Source organism: Lynx canadensis, chromosome B1 (genome assembly GCF_007474595.2).
Source record: "Lynx canadensis isolate LIC74 chromosome B1, mLynCan4.pri.v2, whole genome shotgun sequence".
In the NCBI taxonomy this organism is placed as follows: domain Eukaryota; kingdom Metazoa; phylum Chordata; class Mammalia; order Carnivora; family Felidae; genus Lynx; species Lynx canadensis.
Genome location: NC_044306.2, coordinates 144,168,143 through 144,181,916, shown reverse-complemented (window position 1 = coordinate 144,181,916; position 13,774 = coordinate 144,168,143). Strand labels below are relative to the sequence as shown.

At 46.4% G+C, this 13,774-nt stretch overlaps 1 protein-coding gene across 2 annotated transcripts in view; it reads left to right on the top strand.

The window, feature by feature from the left end:
• The first annotated feature begins 2,414 nt into the window (after positions 1-2,414).
• FAM47E (family with sequence similarity 47 member E) overlaps positions 2,415-13,774 on the top strand; it is a 36,362-nt gene continuing 25,002 nt past the window's right edge. For both annotated transcript variants that reach the window (XM_030313646.1, XM_030313645.1), the window contains exons 1-3: positions 2,415-2,500; positions 7,070-7,439; positions 9,612-9,751. In XM_030313646.1, coding sequence (XP_030169506.1) covers positions 2,427-2,500; positions 7,070-7,439; positions 9,612-9,751 — 584 coding nt within the window. In that variant the 5' untranslated portion in view covers positions 2,415-2,426. The remainder of the gene's footprint in view (positions 2,501-7,069; positions 7,440-9,611; positions 9,752-13,774) is intronic.

Genomic DNA, 13,774 nt, shown 5'->3' with positions numbered 1-13,774 from the left:
GTAAATATCTACTATATGCCAGGCACAGTAGTAGGAGCATGACAGACATAATCCCTTACCCTCAGTCTTATGAAAAAATACTACCTCCTCAAAGTAATAGAAGCTTGAGTGTGCAATCAAACAAATGAACACGAAAGATATTATCAAAGATAATGAAAACACTCAATCAGACTCTTTATAACGATTACATGTGTAGCTTTCTCCATTAACTGACTCTTACAGCAACTCTGCGAAGCAGGCAGGGCAAACATTACTACCCCCAGTTCACAGCTGAGATAATACTACCTCTCAGCACTTACTGAGGGATTCTTAATTGCCAGCACTGCTAAGTGCTTTACATTCATCGTCTCATTGATCCATCAGTAACCCTTATAAGGAGATACTGTTATTTCCTCCATTTCAGACTAGAAAATCAATGGAGTTAAAAAGAAGTCTAAGTAATTGTGCCCAGGGGTGCTCAATTTTTAGCTAGTTGAATCAGGATTCATCTCAGGTGGTGAGACTCCAGGGCTCACACTGCACAGAAAAGGGAGCTGGACGGCAACAGCAAATGAAGGTGCTGGAACTAGTGGAAGAGCACTCCAGCCAGGGTTAAGGGTTAACCTGCCTCAAGCTCATGCACTTCTTGCTTGCTGATTGAAGTCTCTGGATCTGTAGCGGAACTAACTTACTTTGAGATTGGCAGACCAATGGCCTTGAGAAGTGAAGGACGAAGCTTTCCCAGAAGATAGGGTCCTGATATTCGAAAACAGCTGCCACGATGCCAGCAAGTCTGTTCAGGGTCACGAGGGCATACGACTAACCGAGTGGGCACCTGCTTCTCCGGCAGGTAATCCCCCTCCCTTTTCCCCAGGCCTTCCCCTTAAACAAAACAAAACAAAACAAAACAAAACAAAACAGAAACCCCTCCAGATTCACCTGGATGGGGAAGATGGTCTTTGAGACTTTAGCCCCCCCATCTGCCCACACTCCCCACACTGCTGGCTTCATGAATAAAGCAACCTTTCCTTCCTACCACCATTTGTCTCTGAGTGTGGACTTTCCAGCTTCAGGCAGCCATACATGAGCTCGGACCTGGTTCTGTCCGGTAACACTAGTATCAAGCAGAGCAACTTTGATTACTACCCAGATACTGAACAGATTTCCAAAGGTGAAGCTAATATATTCCCAGAGAGTTGGAAGATGAGAAGACGCATCTTTAAATGACTATGAAAATTATCCCACGGTAACAGAAACATGTTAAGTACAATTTAACATTTGGGGACAGGAGCATGTTCTGCTGCTATTTCCTCTGGAAGCAATGTTTAATATTTACTACTCAGAAGTAGTAAGAGAACTTAACACAGCCAAACATACAGCCTCATGCTATCCACACTTACATGGGCAACTGCCTGCCAGGCGCCACAGGATGGTAACTTCACCATCGCAAGTGGATCCAGGCAGGAGAATCAAATAACACAAGAGCTGGAAGGGATTCTGGTAACCAGCTGGTGACTAGACAGGAGTACTCAGTCCTCAGTTTATGAAGGCAGTGAAGCTCAGGGATTTGCAAAACCTCCAAGAAAACATTCCATGCTAAAAGGCTTTCCCACTGTCAGCAGTCTATCGCCTTCCTTCCCTTTCCACTCTTTTTCTATTGCTATTGATGAGGGAAACAAAGGCAAGAGAAATCTAGCTTAAATTAAATCTCCTTACAGCTTGCAGCCCACTGATAGCCACCTGAAACAGGCAGGGTGTGACCTTCCTCAAGGAACTCCTGGCAGCCTTAGTGCCTAGTGTTTATGTTGTATTAAAGACTAACCTTATCTTAACAGCAGCTAGCCCTTCAAGGCCCTGAAAGCCCTGCTTCCAAAATTCCTTAGAAACTTAATTTATCTCTATCTCCCTCCCTCCACAAACTTGAAAAGTGTATAATCAGTCACTCCCCACAATCCCAGTGCAGTTCTTTCTGCCCACGGGTCCTGTGCCCATGCTATAATAAAATCACCTTTTTGCACCAAAAACGTCTCAAGAATTCTTTCCTAGCCCTTTGCTCACGGACCCCACTTCAAATTTCATCACTATGTCTCCAGCTGCCTTCTTCCTTTCCTTCAACAAACCCTTTTTGAAAAATGGGCATGGCCCAGCCTACTGTAAATTTCAGTGGGAAGATGCCTTCCCAACAGATTAAAACACTTTTAAACCAAAGACCTGATCCTTTTCTCTTGCCTCCCCCCCTCCACCCACGGTCCACCGCCCCAGGCATTGGAGAATCGGGTGCGACGTGGGGGCTGGGCAGCGCGCTCCCGGGGGAAACCGGGGTGCGCCAGGGGGCGCCTGGGCCATCCGGCGCTAATCTGGCCAGCGCACAGCGGTCTCCTAGCGACCCGAGTGGCTGGGAATACACACCACGAAGGCCCGGCTGTCGTCGCAGAGCCAGGGACACCATGGACGACCACAAGCGGCTGTGTGGGCCCGGGGCGCCAACCCGCGTGCCAGTGGGCAGGGACTGCGGGCCCCGGTAAGCGCGCCCCGCCCAGGCGAGGCGCACCCCGCGGGTGCCGCGAGGGGGCGCCTGCACCCCGTGCTTGCTGGGGGTAGGGGCGGCGGTGGCGGGGGGGGGGGGGGGCGGGAGGTAAATGGCCAAGGAGGGCTCTGCTGGGCGTGCTGCTCGTCTTTTCTCCACAAGGTCCTCGGCACCTAAATGATTATCATGTGAGATAATAAACGCTTGATGCTCCTGTCGCAAAGCACACTTTTTTTCTGTTTTGCTCCCAACCTCCCAGGGGATGTAGATTGACATGGCCATTCCGGATGGGAAACTGATGGCCACAGAGTGCTCTGTGGAGACTGGCTTAGCTTACCACCCACCCTTCTGCGGGTTAGCCAATTAGATCTGGAGACTTTGGCCACCCACCTTGTGACTGAGCCTCTGCTTGGGGGCGGGGGGGGGGGGGGGAGTGCCTCACATACTGGGGCGGTCTGCTGCCATTTTGAATGGATGGTGTCACAGCCACAGGGCAGGAACCCAAGACTTTTTGACTTTGCGGATTCCTTGAGCTATTTATGAGAATGGAATTCGGCTCTCTCGGAGGCAGCCCCGGTATGGTAGTTGATTCCAAAGTCTAGAATCAGAAAGGCTGGAGTGGAAGGTCAGTTCTCTTCTTGTTTGCCTAGCGACCTTAGACAAGTTAATTGCTGCTTCTGGGCTCAGTTTGCTTAACTGTAAAACGGGAACAACAAAATGAATCACCTTTATATGATCGTCGTGAGGATTAACTGCTATGTCACATGTAAAGCAGTTACTGACATAGAGTGTGAACCATATGCATTTTAGCAATTATCAACCCTTTGGGAATCTTTTTTCCCACATTTTCAAAGTTTTTGTACTGAAATAATTATAGATGCACAAGAAGTTGCAAAAATAGCACAGAGGTCCCATGCACCCCTCCCCCAGCTGCTTCCAGGGGTGCCATCTTACACAACTGTATTTCATTACCAAAGCAGGAAACGGGCATTGGCACAATATATTAGGCTATAGGCCTTACTTGGATTTCATCAGATTTTGCTTGCAGTTGTGTGTGTACTTCTATAAAATGTTGTCATATGTATTCACCAAGATACAAATGTATTTCCTCACCACGAGGGAACTACTTCTTGCAACCCCTTTATCAGCACTCCTTTTCCCACCCCCAACCTTTAGCAACCACAATTGTTCTTCATTTCTGTAACTCTGTTCTTTTGAAGATGTTAGACAAGTAGAATAATACAGTAGAACACCTTTTGAGATGGGCTTTTTTTCCGTCAGCATGAGGCTGCTAACAGGACACTGTGTATCAGCGGTTTGTTCATTTTTATTGCTCGTATGATTGTATGACTGTTTATTTGTTTCACCTGTTGAAGGACATTCAGGTGCTTCTAGCTTTTGGCTGTTGCTATCAACATTTGTGTTCAGGTTTTTGTACAAACATAAGTTGTCATATCTTTAGGATAAATGCCCAATACTCCTTTGCAATTTTTTTAATATTTTATTTTTGAGAGAGAAAGAGAGCAAGCAGGGTGTGTGGGGGGGACCGGGGGGGGGGCAGAGAGAGAGACACACACAGAATCCGAAGCAGGATCCAGGCTCTGGCGTGTCAGCACAGAGCCCAACGTGGGGCTTGAACTCACAGACCGCGAGATCATGACCTGAGCCGAAAGTCTGATGCTTAACCAACTGAGCCACCGAGGCACCCCATCTCTTTTGCAGTTCTTAAAAATGGAGATATCTATGGAGCATACGCTAGTAACTCTGAAAATAGTCAATGTTTAGGGAAAAAAATGTTTTCAGTTTTACTTTCTGGATCAAGTTTTTTTCATAAACTTAACAAAATGCAGAGCCACGTTTCTTAGCTACAAGAGGCAAAGCAGAGTGGTAGGAAGCTCTTGTGCTGCACTGGTTTCCTGTTAGCCTCTCAGAACTCAGTTTCTTCATTTAGAAGGGAGGAGGTAGCCTGGATTTCCTTCAGGTTCTGCCAGATCTGACATGCTATGAGGTTTGAGCTGGCTGCCATACTATCCCCATTTGGAGTTGTAGAACTGTTCTTTAGCAAAAATACCAGTCATCAGATCTGATTGTGTGAAGTGCTTGGATGTTTGAGTTAGTTGTAAATGTATGGGACATAAACTCTGTAAAGATATCTAATATTAAGAAAGTTACTTGCTAGTAGGTCATGCCGAATGGGTCAGCAAATTGCAAGATTCGATGTAATTTCAACACCCCCACCACTTAGCTATTTGAGAATGATTTATTCGTTTCAAAGAGCAACTTTTCGTAGCCTTTCATTCTAGATCTGCACAGTAGAACTGGTTTAAGCCCAAACGCACGCACACACAGCAAGCAAGAAGTTTCTAGGACTCACAAGAAAAGAATAGGGCTCAAGCTGGAACCTCTATTTTTTTTTGAGAGATAGAGGCTAGCATAAGCCTGGGAGGAGCAGAGGGAGACAATGGAGAGAGAGAATCTCAAGGAGGCTGCACACTCAGTGCAGAGCATGACCTGGGCTTGATCCCACAACCGCAAGATCGTGACCTGAGCCGGAAATCAAGAGGCAGATGTGTAACGGAGTGAGCCATCTGGTGCCCCGAGCTGAATGCTCTTAAAAATGCTTTGGGCCTATAAGGATGAGTGTAAAAGGAGTAGATTAGGTGTAATGAGCCATTACAGATGAAAGGGGTCTGGAGGTGGAAGAGGCTTCAGAGAAAGACAGCAATAATATAGAAGTATCTGACTAGGGCAAGGTAATGTATTAAGATAATGAGTGACCTGTCTGTAAGTCCTGACTTAGGCAATGTCTGGGAGTGTTAGATTGTCCAGGAACTGGTCTCATTTTTCTTCCATCAACCTCTTCCATCTCATCTTTATGTCCTAACAGCTCAGTGCAAACAGGGACCTGGTGGGTAAGGAGATTGACTGAAGCAGACAGACTGGGTGTAATAAAGCAGTAGGGAGAGACTGTGAATAAGAGGGTGTAGGACTCATCTATAGAAGGCACCACTGTGCCAATTGCAGCTCCATGGAAAAGTGGACCCAGTGTCCCCAGAGAGCCTGATTTTTATTCTAGATTATTCATGTGAACTTTTTTTATGTGTCAGAAGCTCTAGCGATGTGGCTAAACACCTTTCTCTGGAGTCACACTACCTGGATTAAAATCCCACCTCTAGGACTTATTACCTGTGGGATCTTTCACAAGTGTTTGTTTTGTTTTTAAACTTCTTTGTGCCGCAATTTCCTTAATATGTGGAAATAGTACACGGTGCCCACTTCATTGGATTGTTATGAGATTTAAGTAAGTTAATACATGTAAAGCACTAGAACATGCCTGTTGTATAAAAGTCCTTGATGTGTGTTAACCATTATAATTCTTATTCAAACAGAAAAGGGACCAAATGACAGGTTTGTAGGCCCCCCATGCAGCCCATGGACTGCCGATTTGCAACCTTTGACCCTCTGAGTTTAGGAGGTTAACCGAGGCCCACAGAGGTTCAATGATGTGCCAAGGTCATTCGGCTAGTTAGTTGTCACTGGGGTCCAGGTTCTTGCCACTGTGGCACTGTGGTCCTTTAAAGGACAAGAAAAAGTCACCAGAGTAGCTGCAGCTTGTAAGTGTCCTTCACAAGGAGAGTGGATAGATGAACCATGGTGGCAGCAGATTGGTAATAAAGAATTAGATTTACATGGACGGGCCTTTATAATATGGTGCCTGGAAAACAAGTAAGAAATAGAATAGTACCATTTATGTAAATTAAGAATACATGCATGTAAAAAGACAACACAGATATCATAAGGAACATACAAGCAAAAGGGTTTGTTTTATTATTTATTTATTTAAAAAATATGTTTAAATGTTTAATTTTGAGAGACAGAGACAGAGTGCAAGCAGGGGAGGGGCAGAGAGAAAGGGAGATACAGAATCCGAAACAGGCTCCAGGCTCCGAGCTGTCAGCATAGAGCCCAATGCAGGGCTCCAACCATGAACCATGAGATCATGACCTGAGCCAAAGTCAGACGTTTAACCAACTGAGCCACCCACGTTCCCCAAAAGGGTTTGTCTTAAATCTGTGAGAGTGGTTTGCCTGTGCAGGGAGAGCAATGAGAATGGGATGTGGGATAACACGGACTCAAGGAAACAGGGGAGGAGCCTTGCACAGACCAGTGATAATGTGCCCTGAGGCAGGAGTCTGCTTCGTTGGACCCTCTCCACAGAACCCTTCCTCCCCTATCTCACCTCCTCAAGAAAGTTGGAGGCCGGGGGCACCTGGGTGGCTCGGTTGGTTGTGCCTGACTTTGGCTCAGGTCATGATCTCACAATTCATGAGTTTGATGAGCCCTGCATGGGGCTCGCTGCTGTCAGCGTAGAGCCTGCTTCAGATCTTCCTGTGTCCTTCTCTCTCTGTCTCTCCCCTGCTCACAAACTCTCTCTCAAAAATGAATAAACATTTAAAAAAGAAAAAAGAAAAAAGAAATAAAAGAAAGATGGAGGTCAGCCTCCTTCCAACCTGTGTCCAACCTCTGTTCCCACCCCTATCCCTGTGGTGTGTTTTCTTCCAGGTACAAAGAGAATCTACCTTCCAAGTGTTACAGAAAGCACAAGCACAGGCCAACGTGCCCCACCTCCCTGAACAGCCTGCGATGGATATTTGTGAAGAAGGGACTGGATGACTTCAGGAAAGGCTGCCCACCTTGTGAGGGTCTGATCACTCAGGGTCCTCAGGAGGCCCTTCTTCCCCAGATTCATCCCACAGCTCCTCGACCTGCCCCAAAGAAGAGGCAGCACAGGTGGCCCAAGGAAGCAGCCTCGTTTTCCAAGCTCTCGCCGGCCCAGCAGGCACAGAAGACCTTCCTGGCGGATGTTCAAGCCCAGCTGACCCCGCACCCCTTGGCTCTCTACCCGAATCTGGGGGAAGACATGCCTGTTGAGGTGACCTCCTGACCTAGGGGTGTGGGAGGGCCTTGAAAACAATTCTCCTTAGTTGCCTGGGAGTTCTCTCGAGGGGGTGACATGTTTATGTAGGGAAGAGGATGATGAACACCCCCGGGAGTGAGAGTTTTCCTGGGGGCTGGAGCAGCCCTCCGTTCTCTGCTCCCAGCAACATACTCACCACTCCCTTTGCTTCCTGTGAGGCCAACTTATGAGGTCCAGCACGCCAGAAACATTTGACTTCTTTTCCCTTAACGTTCTACCAGCCTACTTTTGCTTGGGATATTTTGGAGGGAGAAACCAAGGGGGGAATTGTCCAGTCTTGCTTCTGTGACTCTAGCCTGGGGTTGAGGGGGCAGCTCCATTATGTCACCAGTGTCCTGGGCTGCTTTTGATTCCAAGCTCCACAATCCTTAACGTATGTCTCTTGTTCCTGGATCTCAGGATGGCTTCCACACCTCCAGGCATCAAGTCTGTCTTTCAAACAAGAAGGGGGAATGGGGAAAAGGTTAACTAGACAAATAATAACTTTCCTGGTAAACATCTCATTCATCTGATCACTTCTAGCTTCTAGGGAGTCTAGAAAATTGAGTTTCTTGGTTGGCGCATTGCAGTGTTGAACAAAACCTAGAACACGGTTCTGTTAGATTTCAGAAAAAAGGCAGAATGGATATCAGGCAGGGAACTAGCAGTGCCTGCTACCCCACCCCCACCCGTGGAGTCTGTTCCCTAGGTCAGTCAGCATGGCAGTTGTTCAGAAAAGTAAACTGAGTCTGGGTGGCTCAGTCAGTTGAGCGTTGGACTCGATTTTGGCTCAGGTCATGATCCCAGGGTCCAGCAATTAAGCCGGGCCTCCACGCTGGGTGTGGAGCCTGCATGAGGTTCTCTTTGTCTCTCTCAAAATATAATGAAAGAAAGAAAGAAAGAAAGAAAGAAAGAAAGAAAGAAAGAAAAGAAAGAAAGGAAAGAGAAAGAGAAAGAAAGAAAAGAAGGAAAACTTCTCTGTTAAGCCCTCTGATGGCCCTTTCTTAAAGTCCTTGCTATGGTCCAAAAGGCCCTGCACAGCCTGCTCTCTGCCCCACCCCTGCTTGGTTCCTCCTCCAACCTCACCACCTACTCCTCTGCTCTCACCCTGTTCCAGCCACTCTGGCCTCCTGGCTGCTCTGTGAACATAGCCAGCATGCTGGTTCAGATCTCTCTTCCGTGCCCGGGACACCTGCCCCCACATATCTGTCTGGCTCACTCCTTCGCTTCCCTCAGATCTTTGCTCACGTGTCTCATGAAATAACACTTCCTTTACTCTCATTCTCTATCCCTTACTGTGATCTGTTTTTCATCACAGCACTTGTCACCACTGGGCTCCTCCCTGGAATAAAATCTCTGCAAGGGCAGGGACTTTATCTGTGTCTCTCTCTGTGTTCCACCAATACCTGGCGTTCAGTCCATATTTGTGCATAATGAATGAGCGAATGGATAAACAAATGATTCGTGTCAGGGGAGCTTACAGAAAGGACAACTAGAATTCCTCATCAATTGTTTTCCACTTGGGGCTTTTCTCCACTGTCTCCTGCAGGCCAGAGCTTTGGAGCCTGTGACAAACAGATAATTTCCACATCCTTGCAGACGGTGCGTAGGATTGTGGCCCCTATTTCCATGTCTGACCTCCCCAACTGGGTGTGTTGGCTTCTTTCTGAGGCAGGATCTCTTCCTGCAGTATTATGACGGCCACGAGCAGCTCTAGATTGAAATGCTACCAAGAACACCTCTTTTTGCATGTGTGCTTCCAGCAAAATCCCATAGCCGAGTTCCCGTGAGTAAACTTTGGATTAGGTGCCTGTTCCTAAACCAGTCACTGTGGTCTTGCTTGACCTGACCTGCCTGTGGAGCGAGGCTGGGGTCCAAAGAAAAATCTAGATACTTATTTATAGGAGGAAGAATCGATGCCCAGCCATCAAAAACTACAGAAGCCCTCTAGAGGCACTGCCTAATGTCTAGGCAGTGAACGCTTACCCCCAGCGCCCGGCACGGTTCCTGCACAGAAACTGATGAACGGCATAACCGGCTGGAAAAGCAAAGCAGAGGGGCATGTTGTTGGTCTGGTCCATTTTAGAATCAAGGAGCCTTCTTTTTCAGCACATTTTTCTTCTCTTCAAGGCTGTTTTCTGTTTGTAGCTCTTATTAAAGGTGCTGGAAGTGCTGGATCCCGTCAGGAAACTGGAGGACACCTGGGCTTATTGTCAGGGCATCAGGAAAAGAACAAAGGAACCGGCAAAACTTTTAAAAAAACATTCTACTGAAATCCACCCGGGACTGTAAGTATTGTCCTTACCCCCTCGCTCTTTCCTGTCACCTGATGAAACCTTCGAGGACTGACCTTCTCAAAGCCCCTCATCTTTGGAATAATTGTGAGAAGCAAAATAACTAAGTTCCCAAGGAGAAAGGAGAGGAGCCTTGGGTCCTATTCTTAGTGTTTACTTCATAAATGGATGTGAATTATCCAGCAATACAACATGGGTGTGTGTACATGACTGTAGGAGAGCTGTTCGGGAAGGGGAAAACTGCAGAAAACCAGATTCATTGGCCCACAGTGGCTCTTTGAATCCTCTATGGCAAAAGCCCTTTTATTCAATACGATTGGGACTAGTAGTTTGTAGGGCAGGAAAAAAAAAAAACTAAAAAAACTAAAAACTTCTTTAAAAAGATGATGCTTAAGTACTTTCAACACATTCTATTTTACCCTCAAACATACCTGTACATTCACTTGTTTAATTTTCACAGCAACCTTCCTTTGTATCACACTCTTCTATTCCCAGGTCATGTAATATTTAACCTAAAATGTTAATGCCGTGGTAAATATGCTTGACAAAAATAGATTTGGGATACCAATTCGCCTTGTGACTTTAAATTTTTTTTTTTCCAACGTTTATTTATTTTTGGGACAGAGAGAGACAGAGCATGAACGGGGGAGGGGCAGAGAGAGAGGGAGACACAGAATCGGAAACAGGCTCCAGGCTCTGAGCCATCAGCCCAGAGCCCGACGCGGGGCTCGAACTCACGGAGTGCGAGATCGTGACCTGGCTGAAGTCGGACGCTTAACCGACTGCGCCACCCAGGCGCCCCCGCCTTGTGACTTTAAAGGACATCACTGGTGGGCCCTCGGGAGTGTGGGAGAACTGGAGAGCAGCCTACCCACAGACCCTAGACCACTCACAGAGAACCCAGGCCCATGGCCACGAAGAGCTTTTATTAAATTATACATGTTTGCTAAAGTGACGCACAAGGTGACAGGAGCCCCACCGTTCTGGCTGCTGAGTGTACCCCCCTGGTAAAACCGGGGAGACAACTGGGCACACTCTGTCTTTCTTCCACTAGGAAGCGAGATGGCCCATGGGAAACGCAGCTCCCTTTCCTGAAGGGAGCCCCACCCCGGCCAGTCCCTGCTGGGGTCCCCATGGGACAGTCCACCTGTTACTGGATTTCACTTCACAAGTCCTTTTGAACCTAGATCCATGTGCTCCAACATGGCCGCTGTCAGTAGTAAAGGTCATATTTTAGCTTCCATCTTTGCCCTTTGTATTATTTTGCTCAGAACCTGGCTGAGGAAGAGAGAGGGGTGTTCTAAGTAGGGCTCCCCTTGGAGACTTTAACAGTGTGGGTTGGTGTGGCCCTAGGAGCATCTTTGAGTTAATGGATCTTCAGTGAATTATTAGCTGGTTTTCTTTATGCAAAATAACAATAACAACAACAACAACAAACCACAGTACTACTGAGCACCTAGGGACAATGCTAGGTTCTGAGGACCTAGTGGTGAACAGGCTAGGACCCTGTCCTCACGGTGATTGCAGTGTGCTGTGGAAGGGAGCACGAGTACAGACAGAAGGTATGAATCTTCGTCCACAGAGCCATGTGTTTACAAAAAACCACTTTCCTTTTTCTATTTATATCATCTCATCCCACTGAGTAGCAAACTTTCAATCATGGTCATTACTTACACTATAAGAAAGTGGGATAGGTCCCCAATAATCGCAGGATGGATCTTTAACTTCTTTCTGGTCTTTGGGACTCATTCTTCTGTCTATTCTTGCCATTTGTGATACACTCTGTCCACCCACCCGTGTCTTCCTGCGTCACCTGTCACATCTAGCATGACTGCTGCAATGAGCTTGGCGTTCTTCACAGTGCGGGCTGTGCCTTTAACTGCAGGCAGTTTCCCTGGTCAACCCCGAAGAAATCTCCAGGGCAAAAAATGAAAAACAAATGGGTTATCTACTTGAAAAGAGAGAAGGTAAAAGTATAGAGGAAATGAACAAAACTAATATCTTAATAAATTATCATCGTAAAATGAATGTATAAGTATGTAATGGCAAGTTTTTCTGTCAGCATACTCTTAGCATATTCTGTTAGCATATTCTTGTACAGTGGCTGCTGTACAAAGTAACACGAATTGGGGGTGCCTGGGTGGGCTCAGTCGGTTACGTGTCCAACTCTTGATTTCAGCTCAGGTCATGATCCCAGGGTCGTGGGATCCTCTCTGAGCATGGAGCCTGCTTAAGATTCTCTCTCTCTCTCTCTCTCTCTCTCTCTCTCTCTCTCCCTCTGCCCCTCTCCCACTTGTGCTCTTTCTCTCTAAAAATATCCCCCTCCCCCCCAAAAAACCCCAAAGTGACACAAATTTAGTGGTTTAAAGCAACAGAAATTTATTATCTCACAGTTTGGGGGGCCAGAAGTCCAAAATCAGTATTACTGTGCTGAAATCAAAGTATCAGCAGGCCATGTTCCTTCCAGAGGCTCTAGGGGAGAATCCATTCCTTGCTTCTTCAAGCTTCTGGTGGCTATTGGTATTCCATGGCCGTGGCCACATCACTCCAGTCTTCAAGGTCAACATCTTCAAGTCTCTCTCTGCTCTGTCTTCACATCCCCTTCTCCTCTGTGTGTGTCAAACCTCCCTCTGCCTTCCTCTTACAAGGACACTAGTGATGGCATTTAGGGCCCACCCAGGTAATCCAGGATAATCTTACCATCTCAAGCTCCTTAAATTAGTTGTATCTATATAGATGGTTTCTCCAAGTAAAGTACAACGGTTAGTACCTGATCTCTTTCGGGGCGTTATCAGCCTACCATAGCATGAGTTAATATCTCCCATTTCAAAACAACTCTCATTGAACACAGACTCTCCTTTCCCTTACAGCAAATTCTTTGAAAAAGTTGCCCATACTTACTTCCTCTTCTTTCTTTAACTCATCAGCACTGCAACGGGTCTGCCCTTGGTCAAGGTCACCATTGACCTCTGTGTCACCTGATCAGTCATGCTTGATGTGTCAGTAGCAGTTGACAAAATTGATGATGTCCTCTTTCTTGAAACAGTTTTTTTCACTTAGCCTCTTGAATACACCCTTTCTTGTTTCTCCTCCTACTTCAATGACCCTCTCCCCAACCTTCTTTTGCTGGTCCCTTCTCATCTTCCTTTTAATATTAAATGCATCAGTCTCTGACATCTTTTCTGTATGTTTACTCACACCTAAGTGACTTCATCCAATCCCTCTTTATATGGATGTTCAACATTTGCCCTTGGGTGTGTAATTGGCATCTCAAACTCAATGAGTCAAAACCGAACTCTTGATTTCTTCCCCAGAACTACTCACCCTTCCGTCTTCTCCTGATCAGTAAATGGCAATGCCCTTCTTCTAGTTACTTTTGAAACAATAGTTGCAACCTGCCAACAAACCCTCATGGCTTTCCTTTTGAAATATATCTGGACTCTCAGCTACAGTACTACTGTCACTGTATTCCAAGATACCATCAGCTCTTGCCTGGATGATTGAAATAGTTTCTAGCTAGTCTCATGGCTTCCGGAGTTACCCCCACTCCCTGCCCCAGTCTATTTTTCACACAATAGTTAAAATGATTCTTTCAGCCCCATTCCTGTGCTCAAACTTCTCCAGTTAAGGTACAGCATAGGGAATGGAGTCAATGGTATTGTAATAGCATTGCACGGTGACAGCTGAGGTGAGCACAGCATAACATACAGACATGTCAAATCACCGTGTTGTGTACTTGAAACTAATAAGACATTGTGTATCAACTGTACTTCAATTTAAAAAATTTACTGCAGGATATATATGATGATAACAAATGCTATGTTTTTGTTTGCCTGATTAACAAAAATTCTCCAGTTGCTTACTCGTTCAGATTAAAACCCAGAGTCCTACAGTTGCCTCTAAGATCCCTATAATCAGGCCCCCTGTGACCTCTCAGGCCTCACTGTCTGCTACTCTGTCCTTTAATCCTGCCCCTCCAACCACACTGGCCTCTTTGCTGTTCCTCATCCACACTTA